At 40.2% G+C, this 15,893-nt stretch overlaps 1 protein-coding gene across 4 annotated transcripts in view; it reads left to right on the forward strand.

Annotated features, from left to right (window-relative positions):
• MAPRE2 (microtubule associated protein RP/EB family member 2) overlaps positions 1 to 15,893 on the forward strand; it is a 159,199-nt gene that overhangs the window by 85,895 nt on the left and 57,411 nt on the right. For all 4 annotated transcript variants that reach the window (XM_043558594.1, XM_043558593.1, XM_043558595.1 and 1 more), the window contains one exon: positions 5,803 to 5,930. In XM_043558594.1, coding sequence (XP_043414529.1) covers positions 5,810 to 5,930 — 121 coding nt within the window. In that variant the 5' untranslated portion in view covers positions 5,803 to 5,809. The remainder of the gene's footprint in view (positions 1 to 5,802; positions 5,931 to 15,893) is intronic.

A 15,893-nucleotide genomic window follows, 5' to 3' on the forward strand; every position in this document is an offset into this window, starting at 1 on the left:
TCAGAAGGCTTTGCCCCTCGAGATGAGAACTAATAAAGGGAGCAAAAGACAACCACAAAGTGAAATGAATTGTGAGTATCTTGGTGACATTTGGAGGAAGGTAGATAAAAATATTCTACTCAGCATGGATTGTAAATAGAAATTATCTGTATGGTTCCATGGCTATTAGTTTGAAGTAGGTATGGAAATCTATTTATTTGATGCATTGTCGTTGTTTTATTTTAGAAAACCTAATAGAAGCTTCTGGCTTTCTGAGTTGGTAGAGCATGTGACACTTGATCTTGGGATCATGAGTTCAAGCCCCACACTGGGTGTAGAGCTTACTTTAAAAAAAAAAAAAAAAGGAAGGAAAGAAAGAAGGAAAACTTAACCTTCCTTCCCTCACCCTCACTCTTGGTCTGCCCTCCATTCTGCTTTTCCCACAGGTCCCCTAGTGCCGGTTGGTCTTACTGTCACTGTTGGGGGTGGGGTGAGTTGATTCTGGGGACTGCAGCTGTGTTGGTTAGAGAGGGGATGTGGCAGAGGCTAGAGTGGTGAGTCTAGTAACTGATTAACAGTTTTTCTAAAGCAAAAATCAGGTGCTACTTCATTGTTTGTCTGGTCTTCCCAATTTTACTTGCTTTTGCAGATATGAAAGATTGTTTATTTAGATATGAAAGATTGTTCCCCTTAGGTGAATGTTATCAAGAAACACCCAGAGGAGATGTGATTCATTGACAGCACTTCTAGCAAATGAATGACCTGCTTCCCTCTTCTCATGGCTACCTGTTACTTTGTTGCACATTTCTGTTAGGAAACCACCGAACATCTCTACTCACTTGTATATAGATTATCTGTCTAAAACACAGACCTGACAGTATTGCTCCTGCTTTGTGGTTGGTTGTTTTTAAATCTTCTGGACCAAAAATAATGTCCCAATTTGGCTAGATGTCACCTAGCACAATTCTGGACCCCGATGCCTCATCCTGCAACAATACATTGCATGGTAAAGCAAAAGCTTTTCAGTACTGCCTAAAGAAGAAGCCATCAGAAACATACATGAACTGCCAAAAGTTATACCTGTAAAAAAAAATTAAGCCGTTCAAAATGTTCTAAATTTTGAATTATCTCTGCTGAGATTGTATATAATTTACATAGTCATACAAAGTTGACTAGGTATTAAAAGCAAAGGGTTTTGTTTAATAAATGATAGACTAAAACAACACACATTATTAACCAGAAACTCAAAAACCTTTCATGTGTTGTATAAAAGTAGTAACAATGGTCACATTATCTGAAATGCCAGTATCGTGAGGTTTTATTTTTTGTTGTAGGTCTTCAGGGGAAGAGAATTTTAGAGATAAGGGTGCTTCTGGGGATGGATGAATATTTTTATTTAAAAATAAAATCTTTCGCACTGCAAGTAGAAAGCAGATCTTTATTGCTGTAGACTTAATAAGCACTCCAAATAGAAGCCTTTTATAAATTCAAAGACTTTTGTGTAAAACGAGATTTTTCTGTTGTATATCGCCGTGCTTAAAAATATTTATCTCGGGGCGCCTGGGTGGCACAGTCGGTTAAGCGTCCGACTTCAGCCAGGTCACGATCTCGCGGTCCGTGAGTTCGAGCCCCGCGTCAGGCTCTGGGCTGATGGCTCAGAGCCTGGAGCCTGTTTCCGATTCTGTGTCTCCCTCTCTCTCTGCCCCTCCCCCGTTCATGCTCTGTCTCTCTCTGTCCCAAAAATAAATAAACGTTGAAAAAAAAATTTTTTTTTAAATATTTATCTCTACCATTTGTGACTAAAGAAAGAAGGGACGCTTGGAGAAATTCCTGGTTTTAGGTCTAAGGTGAGAAATGTCCAAGTTGGGCCTGGAACATTTTGCCATCCCAGAAAGCAAAGAAGTTATCAGAGACTCCCAGGACCTTGTCAGCAGAACTCAGAAACCAGCTTGAATAAGTTCTTACAAGCTTACACATCAGCAAAGACATAAACTGTGGTGGGTTGAAACGTGGATTGAAACCTACTTGCTAGGAGTTCCTAATTATACTTCAGAATCAAAAACCTCATTAGTCATGTTGGGAGACTATTAGAGAACTACCTCGTTGTTTTGAAAAAAATGGTCAATAAAGCGAATCATTTGTTAATATGACCAGTACCTCAGAGGGGAAATTTTTCTTTGTAGAATTATGCTAGGTAGTAAATCAAAAATGAGTGACAGAATATCACTTTGAAGTCTCTAAACAAATATCATTAATGGCTAACAATATCCCAAAAGGAGTCAGACATTATGTGCCTCCTGATGAAAGTTCAAACACTGCAAGTAAGTAGTCCTGCCTCCAAACCCCCAATTAGAACTTGAATCATATCTGGCCTCTAGATCAAATGACCCATTTATAGAATGGCATGCAGTGAGCAAAATCCAGATTGTGGAAACTGTACAAGACAACCCACTTCCTTCAACTATGTATGTGTGTATATATATATATATATATATAATTTATATTTATATGTTTATATGTATATATGTTTATATTTACATATATGTTTATGTATATATATTGTTTACATATATATGTTAGAAATGGAGAAGAAATTATAAGATAATGCATATTTGATATTAAGAAATTATTTTTACTTTTAGATGTGATAATGCTATTTGAAGTTTTTTCAAATGTCCTTATCTTTTAGAGACACATACTGAAATACTTGTACACAAAATGCTAAGCTTGGTATTTACTTCAAAATAGACTGGCTTGGGGAATGGAGGGTAGGCTTTGGGATGGAGAGTATTGACTGTAGTTTAAATGGAGTAGGATTGGCCAATATTAGTGATTGTTGAAGCCAAGAAGTGAAGACAACTGGTTATTCTGTTGTCTCTACTTTCATATGTTCAAAAACTTTCAAAATAGGATTCATATATATAAAATTTTTCAAAATGAAAGTTTATACATACATTTTGCATAAAATTATGTCAAGTGTTAATATGTTGCACAGAACTAGTAAAATCACAAGGTTTCAACCAGGTTTAAACATTAAAATTCTTTTACTAGAGTACAGCTATTAGAATGCCGAAATCTAAAACACTGACAGGGGCGCCTGGGTGGCTCAGTTGGTTAGGCGACCCACTTGGTCTCAGGTCATGATCTCATGGTTCGTGGGTTCGAGGCCCACATCGTGCTGACAGCACAGAGCCTGGAGCCTGCTTCAGATTCTGTGTCTCCCCCCATCTCTACCCCTCCCCTGCTCACGCTCTGTGTCTCTGTCTCTCAATAATAAATAAACGTCAAAAAAAAAAATTTAAAACACTGACAGCACCAAATGCTGGTGGGAATGTGGATCAACAGGAACTCTCATTGATGGCTGGTGGGAATGCAAAATGGGCACAGCCACTTTGGAAGACATTTTAGCAATTTCTTATCAAAGTAAACATTCTTATCATATATTCCATCAGTAGGGCTTTTGGGTATTTATCCAAATGAATTGAAAACTTATTTCCAAACAAAAGCCTGCACATGGATGTCTGTAGCAGCTTTATTCATAATTGCCAAAATTTGAAAGCAACCAAGATGACCTTCAGTGAGTGAGTGGTGCCTTCACACAGTGTAACAGAGCTCAAAAGAGATGAGCTGTCAGGCCATGAAAAGACGTGAAGGAGCCTTAAACGCACATCACTAAGTGAAAGAAGCCAATCTGAAAAGGCTACAGGCTGTATGATTCCAACTGTATGATATTCTGGGAAAGGGAAAACCATGGAAACAGTAAAAAGATCAGTGGCTGTCAGGGATTGGTGGGAGGAAGTTATGAATCAGCGGAGCAGAGGATTTTTAGATGGGTGTTGTGTTTCCCTAAACTACTCCGTGCGACACTACAATAGTGGATACACGTCATATATGTGTGAAAACCCATAAAATATAGGACACCAAGAGTGAACCCTAATGTAAACTATGGACTTTGGGTGATAATGATGTATCAGTGTAGGTTCGTTGATTGTAATAAATGTACCAGCTGGTGTGGGATGTTGATAGTAGGGGAAGCTGTATGTGTGGGGGGACAAAGGGAGGGGTATATGGGAAAAGTCTGTACTTCAATTGAATTTTGTGAACAGCTGTAAAAACCAATGACACAAAACTATAGATAACAAAATATTTTGAACAAAACCTTTTCTGTATATGCCACTCTGATGAAAAGTTGGGGAAATCGGTATCATGAAATGGTCAGAGAAATATATTAACAATTAGTCTTCTTTCCCAGTTTCATAAAGGGGAGATCTATGCAGTTAGGCAGTACATGTCTTTCAAATTATTCAAATGTTTTTATACTTTTTGTAAAGGCTTTTTCCAAAGCTTTGAGAGAGAGAGAATGCTAGGTGAGAATTTTTTTCTAATGAAACCTATATGAAGCCTGTTTCTGAAGTGGGTTTTCTCTAAAGCTGATTTAAAAAAAAAAAAGTTTGTAGCTTACCTACTGCCCTGCTTATCTTACATGGGATGGGGGGAGTGGGGGAGCACACGCCTGCCTTCAGCAATTTTATCGGAAGCCTACTCTGTCTGAACTGGACTAGACACCAGGGGTATACAAAGAATAAAATGGACAAAATCCCTGTCCCCATGGCGCTTCTGTCCTGTGTCTGCGAATAGAGAAAAAGAATAGGAGATAATGATGATGTCCCCTTAATGAAGTGGCATTGAGGGGAGCTTGAAAGGAATGAGGGAGAGTGCGCCTCAAAACTGGGGAATGGTCCTGGCTGCAGCCACAGCAAATGCAAAAGCCTTGAGGAGGAAGTGAGGAGAGTCCAAAGCCAGAGTCACAAGGCTGGTCTGGATGGAGTGGAGTGAGGGACAGTGACTGGGAGCAGAATGTAGAAAGCCTTGTAAAGCTTGGTAAGAACTTCAGATTGTGCTCTGAGATGAGCAACCAGTGGAGGATTTTTTATTTATTTATTTATTTATTTTAGAGCGCACACAGGGGAGAGGACAGAGAGAGGGAGAGAGAAAATCTTTAGCAGGCTCCACGCTCAGCAAGGAGCCTGATGCAGGACTCAGTCCCATGACCCTGGGATCATGACCTGAGCCAAAAATTAGGTGTTGGACACTCAATTGACTGAGCCACCCAGGAGCCCCTAGAAGGTTTTAAATTAAGAGAAAGCATCTGATTTTTGCCAGTAGGATAGCTCTGGCTGCTGTGTTGAGAACACGTGGTGAGGGGGCAAGGGTGCAAGTTGGGAGGCCAGTGAAAAGACTATTGCCCAACATCAGGTGAGCATTGACTGAAGTTTGAAAATACTTGGAAGGTAGAGCCAGTAGAATTTGCTGGTGGATTGGATGTGGTGGTGAGGGAGACGGAGGAGGCAAGAATGGGTGTTGTGTTTTTAGCCTGACCAACTGGATACAGTGGAGCTCCCATTTACATCCCCAAAGAGGAGTGCAGGAGGAGGCACCGTTTGCGAGTGCTTGAAATGAAAGTACAGTGAAGTTGTGTACAAGATAAAGGGGACTGTAGTGCACACGGTTAGGGACCTTTTTAATACCACACATAGACTTAAGGATGAAAATGAGACTTTAAGTTACATCAGAAAAATCGGTATCTCAGAACCTAAAAAACATGGGAGTGTGGGGGGGGGGGGGGCGGGGAGGTGTGGGATAATACTGCATGAACAACACATGAAATTTAATGGTATCATAACAAATATGTAGACGAGAGAGAAAGAAGAGAAAAGACTCAGCCAAAGCAGACATTTTAGAGTCTGGACCAGGGTTCCTGACCTTGAAATGGGTATCTTTTATGTTCCGGAGTTAATTTTTTCCTTGTTTGTCTTTTTCTAGTTGGGGAATGGCGGTCAATGTGTATTCTACCTCGATAACCCAAGAGACTATGAGCAGACATGACATCATCGCATGGGTTAATGACATAGTATCTTTAAACTACACAAAAGTGGAACAGCTTTGTTCAGGTAAGAGATTATTTTATTAAGCCTGTATTTACCTAAATGTTTACTGCTATCATCTGGAATATTAGTTTATGAACCACAGATGATACATCTTGGGTGGGGAAAAAAGAATTATCAGTATTGATACATAATTAAAGGGACAAAACTCAGATATAACTAAAAAATGTGTGTGTGTCGGAGGGGGGAATGATAACGGGCATCTAAGAGCATAGAGGCGTCCCAATGCATATTATGAACGGTTTCTGTAATGCCTTGTAATTGGATTTTTAGGCTCTTATCTCTCATCCCATCAGCCACCACTCTTGCGTTCCTAAAACACAAGTTGGGTCTTATAACCCCTTCTTTAAAAACCTTCTGGACACCATGTTGTCCTTCCTATAGGATAAAATTCTTTCTTTTGCATGGCTGATAAAGTCCTTTCTGTTCTTGCTGCATCCTGTCTCCTCAGTTTCTACATCTACGTGCCCCCCATCCTGCCTGCTCCCCCTCCCCCAGTGCCTCAGTCCCACAAAATACTCTTTGTTCCTTACAGATGGCCTTTTGCATCCCATAACTTGTTTTCATGCTTCTTTTGCTGAGACAGTCTTTCTTCTTCTTTTCATTCATGTTACAATCTCATCGACACTTTAAAATCCAACTCAGTTGTTGTCCCTCTGAAGGGTTTCCCAGATTCCCCCAAAACACGGTGCCCCCTCTTCCAGAGTAACACTTAACCACACTGTGCCAGAAGGTCCAGCTCCCATTCTTCTGAAGGAACCAGGAGTCCTAGAGGACAGGACTGTGTTTTATTCTTTGTCAGATGCCTAAGGTGGCACCATGCTTGGTATAAAGTAGGTCTGTGGGGAATACATGTTGAGTTTAAGAAAAAAGTAATTAAGATTTAACATCGATGATAAAGCAGGAGCATGTTACAAAAACGTGCCACTGATAAAGTAATTCATTCTTGGAATGTTTATCAAAGAAATAGTCTTCCTTTGGAAATAGGAAGTGTATTCTACTTGTGAACTTACAGGTAAGAGATTTCCTCCCTGGCTCTGACATAAAAATGGTGTTAGAAAATATTCCTGAACTGTGTTCACGTGAAAATCCACAAGGCATAACAGATACAAGGGAGTTAGCAGGTTTAGCTGCCATAGTGCTGTCTGTGCAACAGAAAGACCTCTCCTATCTTTCCTAGGGGGTCGTGTGTAAAAGGATTTCATGAAGTGTAGCCAGAATTTGGAAAGCCCCCAGTGGTCACCCTCAGATAAGCCTGAGTCCAACGCCTCCCAGGGAATATATTCTCCTTTCTCCAGGTCAAGATTTGAGAACAGACCAGAGGACAGTCTTTCACTACTATTGACACCTCTTCTCCCATGAGCATTTGTCCCCCGAGGAGGACAGTGAGGTTGGCTGGAACCTCCGCCTTGCCTCACTCCCCCTCTCTGTGCCCAGGCCTCAAACAAGTCCTATGATTTGTGAGGTCGATAATGGATGCTCACCAGCCAGTTCTTTGCCCTTGAGCACAAGCTAAGAAAAGCTGGCTTGGACTGTGAGAACGTACGAGGTATATATTGTTGGCCTGTCGAAATGACTCCCACAGCCACAGTCAGAAACAACCCCCGTTGCATCTAACTCAGCTGCAGATCTCCACTCAGATTTGATGGCACTCTTCTTGCAGTGCATTCTGGAGCACTCCGGTGTTTTAGTTTTGACTTGCTGGGGAAAAACTGTCCTTAGCAGTTCGTTCCCTTGTTACTAACCCAGATCCCTTCAGCCTCGTAATTGCTTGGAGTTCGTTTCTCCACAGCACCTGGCACATAACTGGTGCCTCAGAAATGCTCCTTTTAGGGGGAATGAAAATCAGTTTGCAACTGCTAGGGGCAAAGACAGGAATGTGTCTTACTCTCAAAGTGGGTGTATGCACATGTGGATAAGGGGAACGGGGTTGGTTATATAGAAAAGAGGCCAGAAGGAAGGAGTTAGGTAGTAAAGGAGCCCACTAACAGCTTTCTCTCTGATGACCACGGAGAGGTTTTGCTAGCAAATGCAATGAGGGGCCATTTAGGATTTTGAGATAGAGTCGTAATAGATGTAATAGATGTTTGAGTAATATATGTAGTTTCTCTGCAGATCTTTCAGATTTATAGTAAGGCGAATTCAACAAAATTTTAAGCAGAATTTTGGAAAGATTCTTCTACAGTTATCTTCAAGCACTGGTATGCATTTTGCAACCATTTGTAGCTACATTGCTATCAAGCATGGGTTGATGGCACACCTGTGGAAACCATTTGGCTCCCTACCCAACAGATAATTGTCATTAAGAGGACTCCCCGGCTACCTAAGGTTACAAGGCTGATGATTTGTTCAGAAGAATAAAGTAGATTTAAAGGTTCCTTTCTGCTCTGAAACAGGTTTTACTATGATCTCTGTACTACAGAGGGTCACGTGTTTGTTTGTTTGTTTTGTTGTGTTTGCTTAAATCATGTTAATCCATAGGGTACAGAAGAGGTCTCTTATTTTAGGCAGTAGTTTCCTGAAACTGTGGACCATACGCATGTATCTCCTGTGGGGCTGCTTAAAAATGCAGATTCTTAGGACCCTTGACCTGGCAAACCAGTATCTCCGGATGTGAAGCCTAAAATCTGCATTTTAACAAGCACCCCAAGTACTTCTGTGCTGTAGCCAAGGGCTTGCAGTGCATTTTAGAGAAACCCCAAACCACTAAAAATGAAGTTAAAATATCCAAAATCTATCAGGCACGGTTTCCTCATTCATAATTTAGTCTCTGATTCTTCAGCAGTGGCATTTAGCAGGAAGATGCTGTCTTTCTATTTATTTATTTATACCCTTCATTGTTCTAGAAGACATTGAAGACAGCTAGGACAGTGCTATTAGGACAAGAACAAACAAATACTGGTGACCTAAGTGATTTCTCCTCATCATACTTAAAAGTAATCAAATTCTTGGATGGTATTTTTCTCTTCAACTTTTATTTTGATTACTTCAGTTGTCTATGTGTGATTGTATCTTAGTATGCTGTGGTAAAATATAAATTAAGTTCACGTATTTATGGGGCGCCTGGGTGGCTCAGTTAAGCGCCCACTTCGGCTCAGGTCATGATCTTGCTATTTGTGGGTTTGAGCCCCACGTCGGGCTCTGTGCTGACAGCTCAGAACCTGGAGCCTGCTTCAGATTCTGTGTCTCCTTCTCTCTCTCTCTGCCCCTCCCCTGCTTGCGTTCTGTCTCTCTCTCTCTCTCTCTCTCTCAAAAATAAACATTAAAAAAACAATTTCATGTATTTAAACTGATTTTTTTTTCTTATTCAATACAATTATTTCTTTTTGCCAAAGACTTCCGCTCTAATTCTGGAAGTCCTCCTTTGGCATTTTTTTCCCCATTTGCATTGTTTTCTATTTCTTTTTTTATTTCCAGCTAAAAGATATCCATCCAGCTAACATTAAAGCGAATGACAGCTTTTCTTTAGCTCATGGAAAAGTAACATACGGCTTCTTCATGTTTGTGTTCCTTTTTCTTCGGAATTTTCTGCCTTCATATAGCTTTTGTTTCTTATAGAAGCATTTTAAAAGTTCTTTAAAGGAGAGGTGTTGTGAGAAGGTCTAATACTTGGAAATAGATTGTGGTAAGTTGCAAAACAATGGAAGTGACTCACTCTTATCTCCTGTTATTTTATCCCAGCGATGTCACCTTATGAAAGTTTGCTCTGAACAGTAAATCTGGGGAGGCGCCTAGGTGGGTCAGTTGGTTGAGCATCCGACTTCATTTCATGATCTCAGGGTTCTTCGGGCTCTGTGCTGACAGCTCGGAGCCTGGAGCCTGCTTCTGATTCTCTCTCTCTCTCTTTCTGCCCCTCCCCACTCATGCGCGCATGTGTTTCTCTCTCTCTCTCTCTCTCTCTCTCTCAAAAATAAACATTAAAAAAAATTTGAACAGTAAATCTGGGTCATATAAATCATGTGCATATTTAGTTGGCATTCGCTTCTTGTGAAAAGCAACCTTTATGTCTCAAGTAAAAGATTAGGCTGTATAAAATGGAGAGCAGTATATCAGTGGATGTGAATACTACCTATAATAACAGGACACTGTACTGTCACCTAAATCTGTTTTAAAGATGAACAATATATGTGGCTTTCCCCATAGTTGAATAGGGGGTTGAACCACATGAAGTACTAGGTTAATTCAGCTTCAGAACACTTTGTTGTATACTTTGTAAAATTCCTAATGCTTTTAGTGGGGTTGAGATACCTTGTGTTTACTTTAGTACACAGCTCAAACCAGTGAACTGAATATTTTATAAGGTACTACAGAGGGAGGATGGACAGCATGGTGCTAAAAATCCCTAAAAACAACTTTAACAACTTGAGATACCATACTGGAGGTGAAAGGAAAGGTAGTAGACTATATGGAGGGGAGGAATGGGAAAAAATGGCTAGAGGAGTTTGATGGGGATGGAAGAAATGTACCTTTTCCTCTCCACCCCTCTTCCCCTGTTCTAATACATCAAATCTCCTTTCAAACGCTCCTTTGACATCCATTTTTCTGTGTTGCCATCCTCTCCTATGATCTGGGACCTAAAGCAGCAAAGTCATTGGGTCCACTGCTGAGTCACTGCCTGTGCTTGACCAGCAAGCACGTGACCAGTGGCTCTCCCATACCTCCAAAGCCTAGTGCAGACTGCCCTTTTCTCTCTGTGCAACCTTCCCTTCCTCCTCCTCACCCACTTCTTAGGACAAGCAAACCACTGACTTTTTGCAGATTCAGAGCTACAAACCCCAGTCAGGTGGACATTGCCTGTAGTGTTACTATACTGGTTAACAGTTCATTGATCTTCCTGAGCATTTTAGTATTTTAGTAAAGTGTAATTTGAATTAAACTATTTTTTTTTTTGCGCTGGAAAATTTAGGTGTTTTTTTTCACCAGCTTAAAAAGAAAGAGAAATGACCACTATTTGACTGAAGTTTCAATTTGTGCTTCTCCAAATTGTTTCAAGCCCTGTCTTGGATCAAGTTTCTGGTATTTTTTCTCTTCTGGGAAAACTTGTGGATTCAGCTGGTCATATTGCAGTCACTGTAGTCACATTCACAGTTCTGGGTCCTTGATGGCTCTCTGGAAGGAGCGAGGCTTCAACAGAAACACTCTGGGATTCACAAAGGTGTGGCTGTCTGCCATGCCCCGGGGCCTGTACAGGTGCTGTGAACCTTAGCAGAATATTCTTTGTGACCATTTTCGGCTGCAGTCTGTGCCTGTTAAATAGGTTAAGCCCATCCTATTGTGGTGTCCCCTGTGCCTTCTTTTTTTGTCCTCAGAGACCTCTCTCAGGAGGACAGGTTAGTGATGAAATCAGCTCAGAGTCTAAATTTAGTAGACCTTCTCTTGTTGGCTCTCTTGAACTGAAACCAAGTAAGGATATTTCATCAGTGTCTGATAGCTCAAGAGCTTACTTAGCTTTATAACATCAGACTATTATTTGCTGTAAGAAATTTAAGTCATCCTGGATTGTGTTACTATTATAGATGTAATTGTATTATAATGGAATATTGTTCATATTGGTGCTGTATTATGTAGAGAGGTAGGTTTTTTTTGTTTGTTTGTTTGTTTGTTTGGGGTTTTCTTTGGTGACAGTTTCTTTCTCCAGTTCTATTTGACTTCATTTAATTTTAAAATCCATTTACTTTATATCTCCACCTACTGAAAGAGTAAGGGGGCAAAAAGTAAGTTGGGTAATGGTAGGGGTGGTCCAGCCTCAGGTTCTATCACTGCAGTATCCCAACTAATGCCTAGGATGAAAGGGAGTTTGTTTTTTGAGCAGAATATGAAATACTCTAGTTTTTTTTTTCCCCTTGTAAATTTGTTTACATATATCTTGATACTTTGATACTGAAAGTAAACATGAGTTGGTGCTTTTGTGTTTTTGTTGGGGTGTTTGTTGGGCTGTATATGCATTTTACCTTCATTGATCAAACTGCCCCTATAAATTTTGTTTTTTATGTATATGGAAGATACGTCTTTGAAAGCAGTCAGCCGCATCTTCATCTAGCTCATGCTAAGGAGTATTTGGTTCTGATAATCAGTTGAGTTTTATTTGGCACACATGTTTTGAGCCTTTCCTTGGGCTGGGCCCTGGGAACCCAGGTATATAAGACATAGTCATGGTCTTCTGGGAGTTCAGTACAGCAGGACACTGTCCTTGCAAAAGATTAGAGACAACACTGTGGTAAGTGCTGCTTTGGAAGAGCTTTGGGTATACAAAGAAGGGGTGGGGGTGGGTCATGAGGAGTTTGTGGAGAGAGACCTTCCTGAAGGTTCTTTGGGAGTTGGGTGGGTGCTGCCTGGATGACTTAAAATGGCCACAGTTTGGGAAAGACCTCAGAAGTCCTCCCTCTTGAGTCAGATAGGGTGACCAGTAGATAAGATAATATGTGTTTTATTAGGTACAGCCCTTAAATACGTGAAGCATGTTGTCGTCTCTAAGAAAAAGAGTTTATCTTCATGATCTCATCATAGGAGTATGCAAAGATTGTTTTTACTCTATTTGAAGCAACTATGCATACATGTGAGATGTTCTCAGGAAACCATAGAATTGCTCATTTCTTTTCAAGAAAGGCAATACGTACTTCAATTTTTTTTTTTTAATTTTTATTTACTTAAGTAATCTCTATACCCAGTATGGGTCTCAGACTCCCCAACCTGAGATCAGGAGTCACATGTTCCTCTGACTGAGACAGCCAGGTGTCCTGCAATGAATATTTTAAATTCCATAATGCCAGTCCTCTGTGATGACTGTTCAGGTCCCTAACTAGATAAGTTTATGTGACTCCATTAATATTTTTCACAAACACAGATCTACAGACACGTCCTTTGTGTACTTACTCATTTCTACTGGAGTCTCTCATAGGTAGTGACGAACACTGGGGAAATAGGCTAGGGAAAACACATCACCTGGAACGTGCTTATTTTATTGAAGACTGGCAGTATTTACACTTAACAAAAAACCAAGGCACATGTAATCACAATGAACTAAATATAGTATCTTAACAGAAACAAAACTAATTAATGACATATTATTAGAAACCCAGATGATTACCTTTGAGAATTCTAACCAAATCACAAAAACTTAGTAATTATATGAATTTGTACAAAGTGATCCCTTCAATTCTAGACTTGCATCTCATTATTTTCGCTGAGAAAATTCTCAGATGTCATAGATGAATGCAGTCTGAGTTCTTAGTAAGTATATTGCTGTTCCAGAAACTCATTATCATGTAATTTCGTGGATTCAGGTTCTCTTTTCTTCTAATCTATAGTAAGACTCTACTGAGTTTTACCTGCTCAAAAACCATCAGTGAACCCATGGTTATGAATCTAGAGATGAGCACTGTTGTAATGTGGGTAAGTCCATCTGATGAGGGTGGTACTGATGGAAGTAAAGGGCCTAGACTACGCATGCATCTCAGAAGCCCCAGCATTGATTAACTCCGTCAGGTACACTGCCTGGAGTCCTGACTCCATGGTCCCAGGACTCTTGGTGAAGAGTTTGGGAAACATCAGGCTGGAGTCCAAGGACATGGCAGATTTTAAGGCTCCTTTGTAATTCATAATTCTAATATCAGAAACCTGTAGAGCCCCCTCTCCTTGGATTTTTGTCTCTGTTTTATAAGATGTTTGCTTACTTTTAAAGCGTGTGTTTATTTTGAGGTTATTCACCAAGATGTATAAAAAACAAGTATCTTAAGTTTTAAAAAGTGTGTTCCAATATATTGTGAGCTGTTTTGATTTTTCCAAAGCTGTCATTTACTTTACAAGACGGATATGTTCCTTATAAAACATTATTTTGTATTCATATTGCTCTTTTTCTTTGCCTTTTCAGCTAAAACCATCTAAAGACTTTAACAGGAAGAGTATAAAATTGGGGAAAAATAGTCATTTCCTTTCATAAATGAACTTGTGATTACTTAAGCACCTCATATGTTTATCTGGGGAAAGACTTCAGGCCTAGAGAAGCCCTCGGATGTTTTTGAGTAGATAAACTGGAGGATCTTGGGAATGTGTTCATAGCCTTCCTGTGCTGGTGGGAGGCCAAGGATCTCCTTTTGTTCTTTGGTTCTTTGCCCTCTGAATCTAAAACATGCATTTTAGAGATTCATATTTCATATCTGAAACAATCCAATCCAATCCTGTTCATTCTTATAGCTCCGATGATCTTAACCAGGAACATAATGCATAGTTGTATACTTGAGGGGCATGATAATGCTGTCCTAAGGCCTCAGCTTTTATATATTGCTCTTGACCATTTTCATTGTGCTTTTATGTGTATTTACTTTAATTCTTATAACAGCCTGTGTGGAAGAATAGGAATGTTTAATTTCTATTTTATACAAGGGGATACCAAATGTTCACGTCTGACACTAGAACTGGGATGTCCTTGGATCACAACCTTATGCTTTCCTTGCTGTATGTATGGCAGCTGTGGGTGTGATGGAGAGCTCACTGTGTGCACATGTGTGTGTTTGATTTTTTTTCTCTCCATATCCATTAATCAGGAACCCATTAAACATCTCTAGGATGTTAGAGAAGGAGGAGTTCGAAGTCCACATCCTAATCCTTTCTATTACTACTTGAAGAATTGAGATGTATCTGGTAGTTCTTCAGATGACACGGATGCGACCCAGTGGTCTCATCAAGACCTTTCTCACCAAAGGTAGTGAGACATTAGTAGAATCAATCACACAGGCACTTGCTGTGTGATTGCTTCTAATTTTTCCTTGCTCTACCCACAAAGGATGGAGTAGAGAAAGAGCTTCTCCTTCTCTCTGCCTGTTCCTTTTGGTTTCCTCTCCTCCTCTGAACTCTTTCCCTCCGAGGAAGACACGGTGGCTCTGAGATTTCACCACCCGCTTTGGAAGAGCTTGTTCAGCTCTCGCAAAATTATCCTTGGCCAGTGAAACAGTAGCCTGGATAATGCCTCCTTAGAAATACACTTAAGCACATGGGTGCACAATCCACCATTTGAATCTCAAAAATGTAGCCCTTTCCTCACATTGAATCCAGGCTTGATTTAACAAGCTTGTACCTAAGAGGACCTCACATCCTCATTTCTTCCTTTCTGTGCTCTTGAGGAAAAATAACATCTTTGAGAAAAATTTTGTTACAGGCTTGGCCTCCCCCAAAGGAATTAGACATCAAGGTATCACTGTTTTCCCAGTATTGCACTGAGTTCAGCAAACCTGGGTTGCAACAGCTACGCTAAGAGCCTCTGTCAAGTGCTTATCCAACCCCTTCGGCATGGAAGGTTGATTTTCTTAGCCTTTTATGAAGGGACATGCTAATGCAACATTGAGGAATATTCACCCATTTCCCGTCCAGTTCTGTCTCCTTATTCCCATATCTGTTTCCCAACTCCACCCAGGCTGCAGCTCCTATTTTCCAAATAGAGATTCTAGAGCTGTCAGTGGTCTATAGTCAGAGTAGACACCTACTAATGCAGTAGAAAGGTGGACTGGACACCATTCCCAGTCTTAATGAGTTACTCACCAGTCAGTTAGGAGAGAGATTGTTAATTAAAATGCAGGTCAACCTGCTGTTGGGCTCCCATACCCATTATAATAAAATAGTGAAGTCTGTACAAAGAACAGAAAAACTTGATAGAGGAAGTGATATTTGGACTAACATTTAAAGAATGAGAAATTTCTATTCAAGTGTAACAAGTCTCAAAAGGACATTTTAGGCAGAAAATGTTACTGAAGGCAGAGAAAAGATGCAGGGTTTTATGCATGCACATGTGTGCATAAGACTCTGGAACATAGATTGGGATTCAAGGCAGCAGAAAAGGGACAGGAATGTTTCAAGTAGTAAATGCTGTGGTGTTCAAAGAAAGATTATTTTAGTCTAGAAAAGGTTTTTGTCTCAGCCTTGTTTGGGTCTTTGGCCAAATAGCCATGCAAATTTAGTGGATGGTAAATATTTATG

The sequence above is a fragment of the Prionailurus bengalensis genome, chromosome D3, assembly GCF_016509475.1.
Source record: "Prionailurus bengalensis isolate Pbe53 chromosome D3, Fcat_Pben_1.1_paternal_pri, whole genome shotgun sequence".
In the NCBI taxonomy this organism is placed as follows: domain Eukaryota; kingdom Metazoa; phylum Chordata; class Mammalia; order Carnivora; family Felidae; genus Prionailurus; species Prionailurus bengalensis.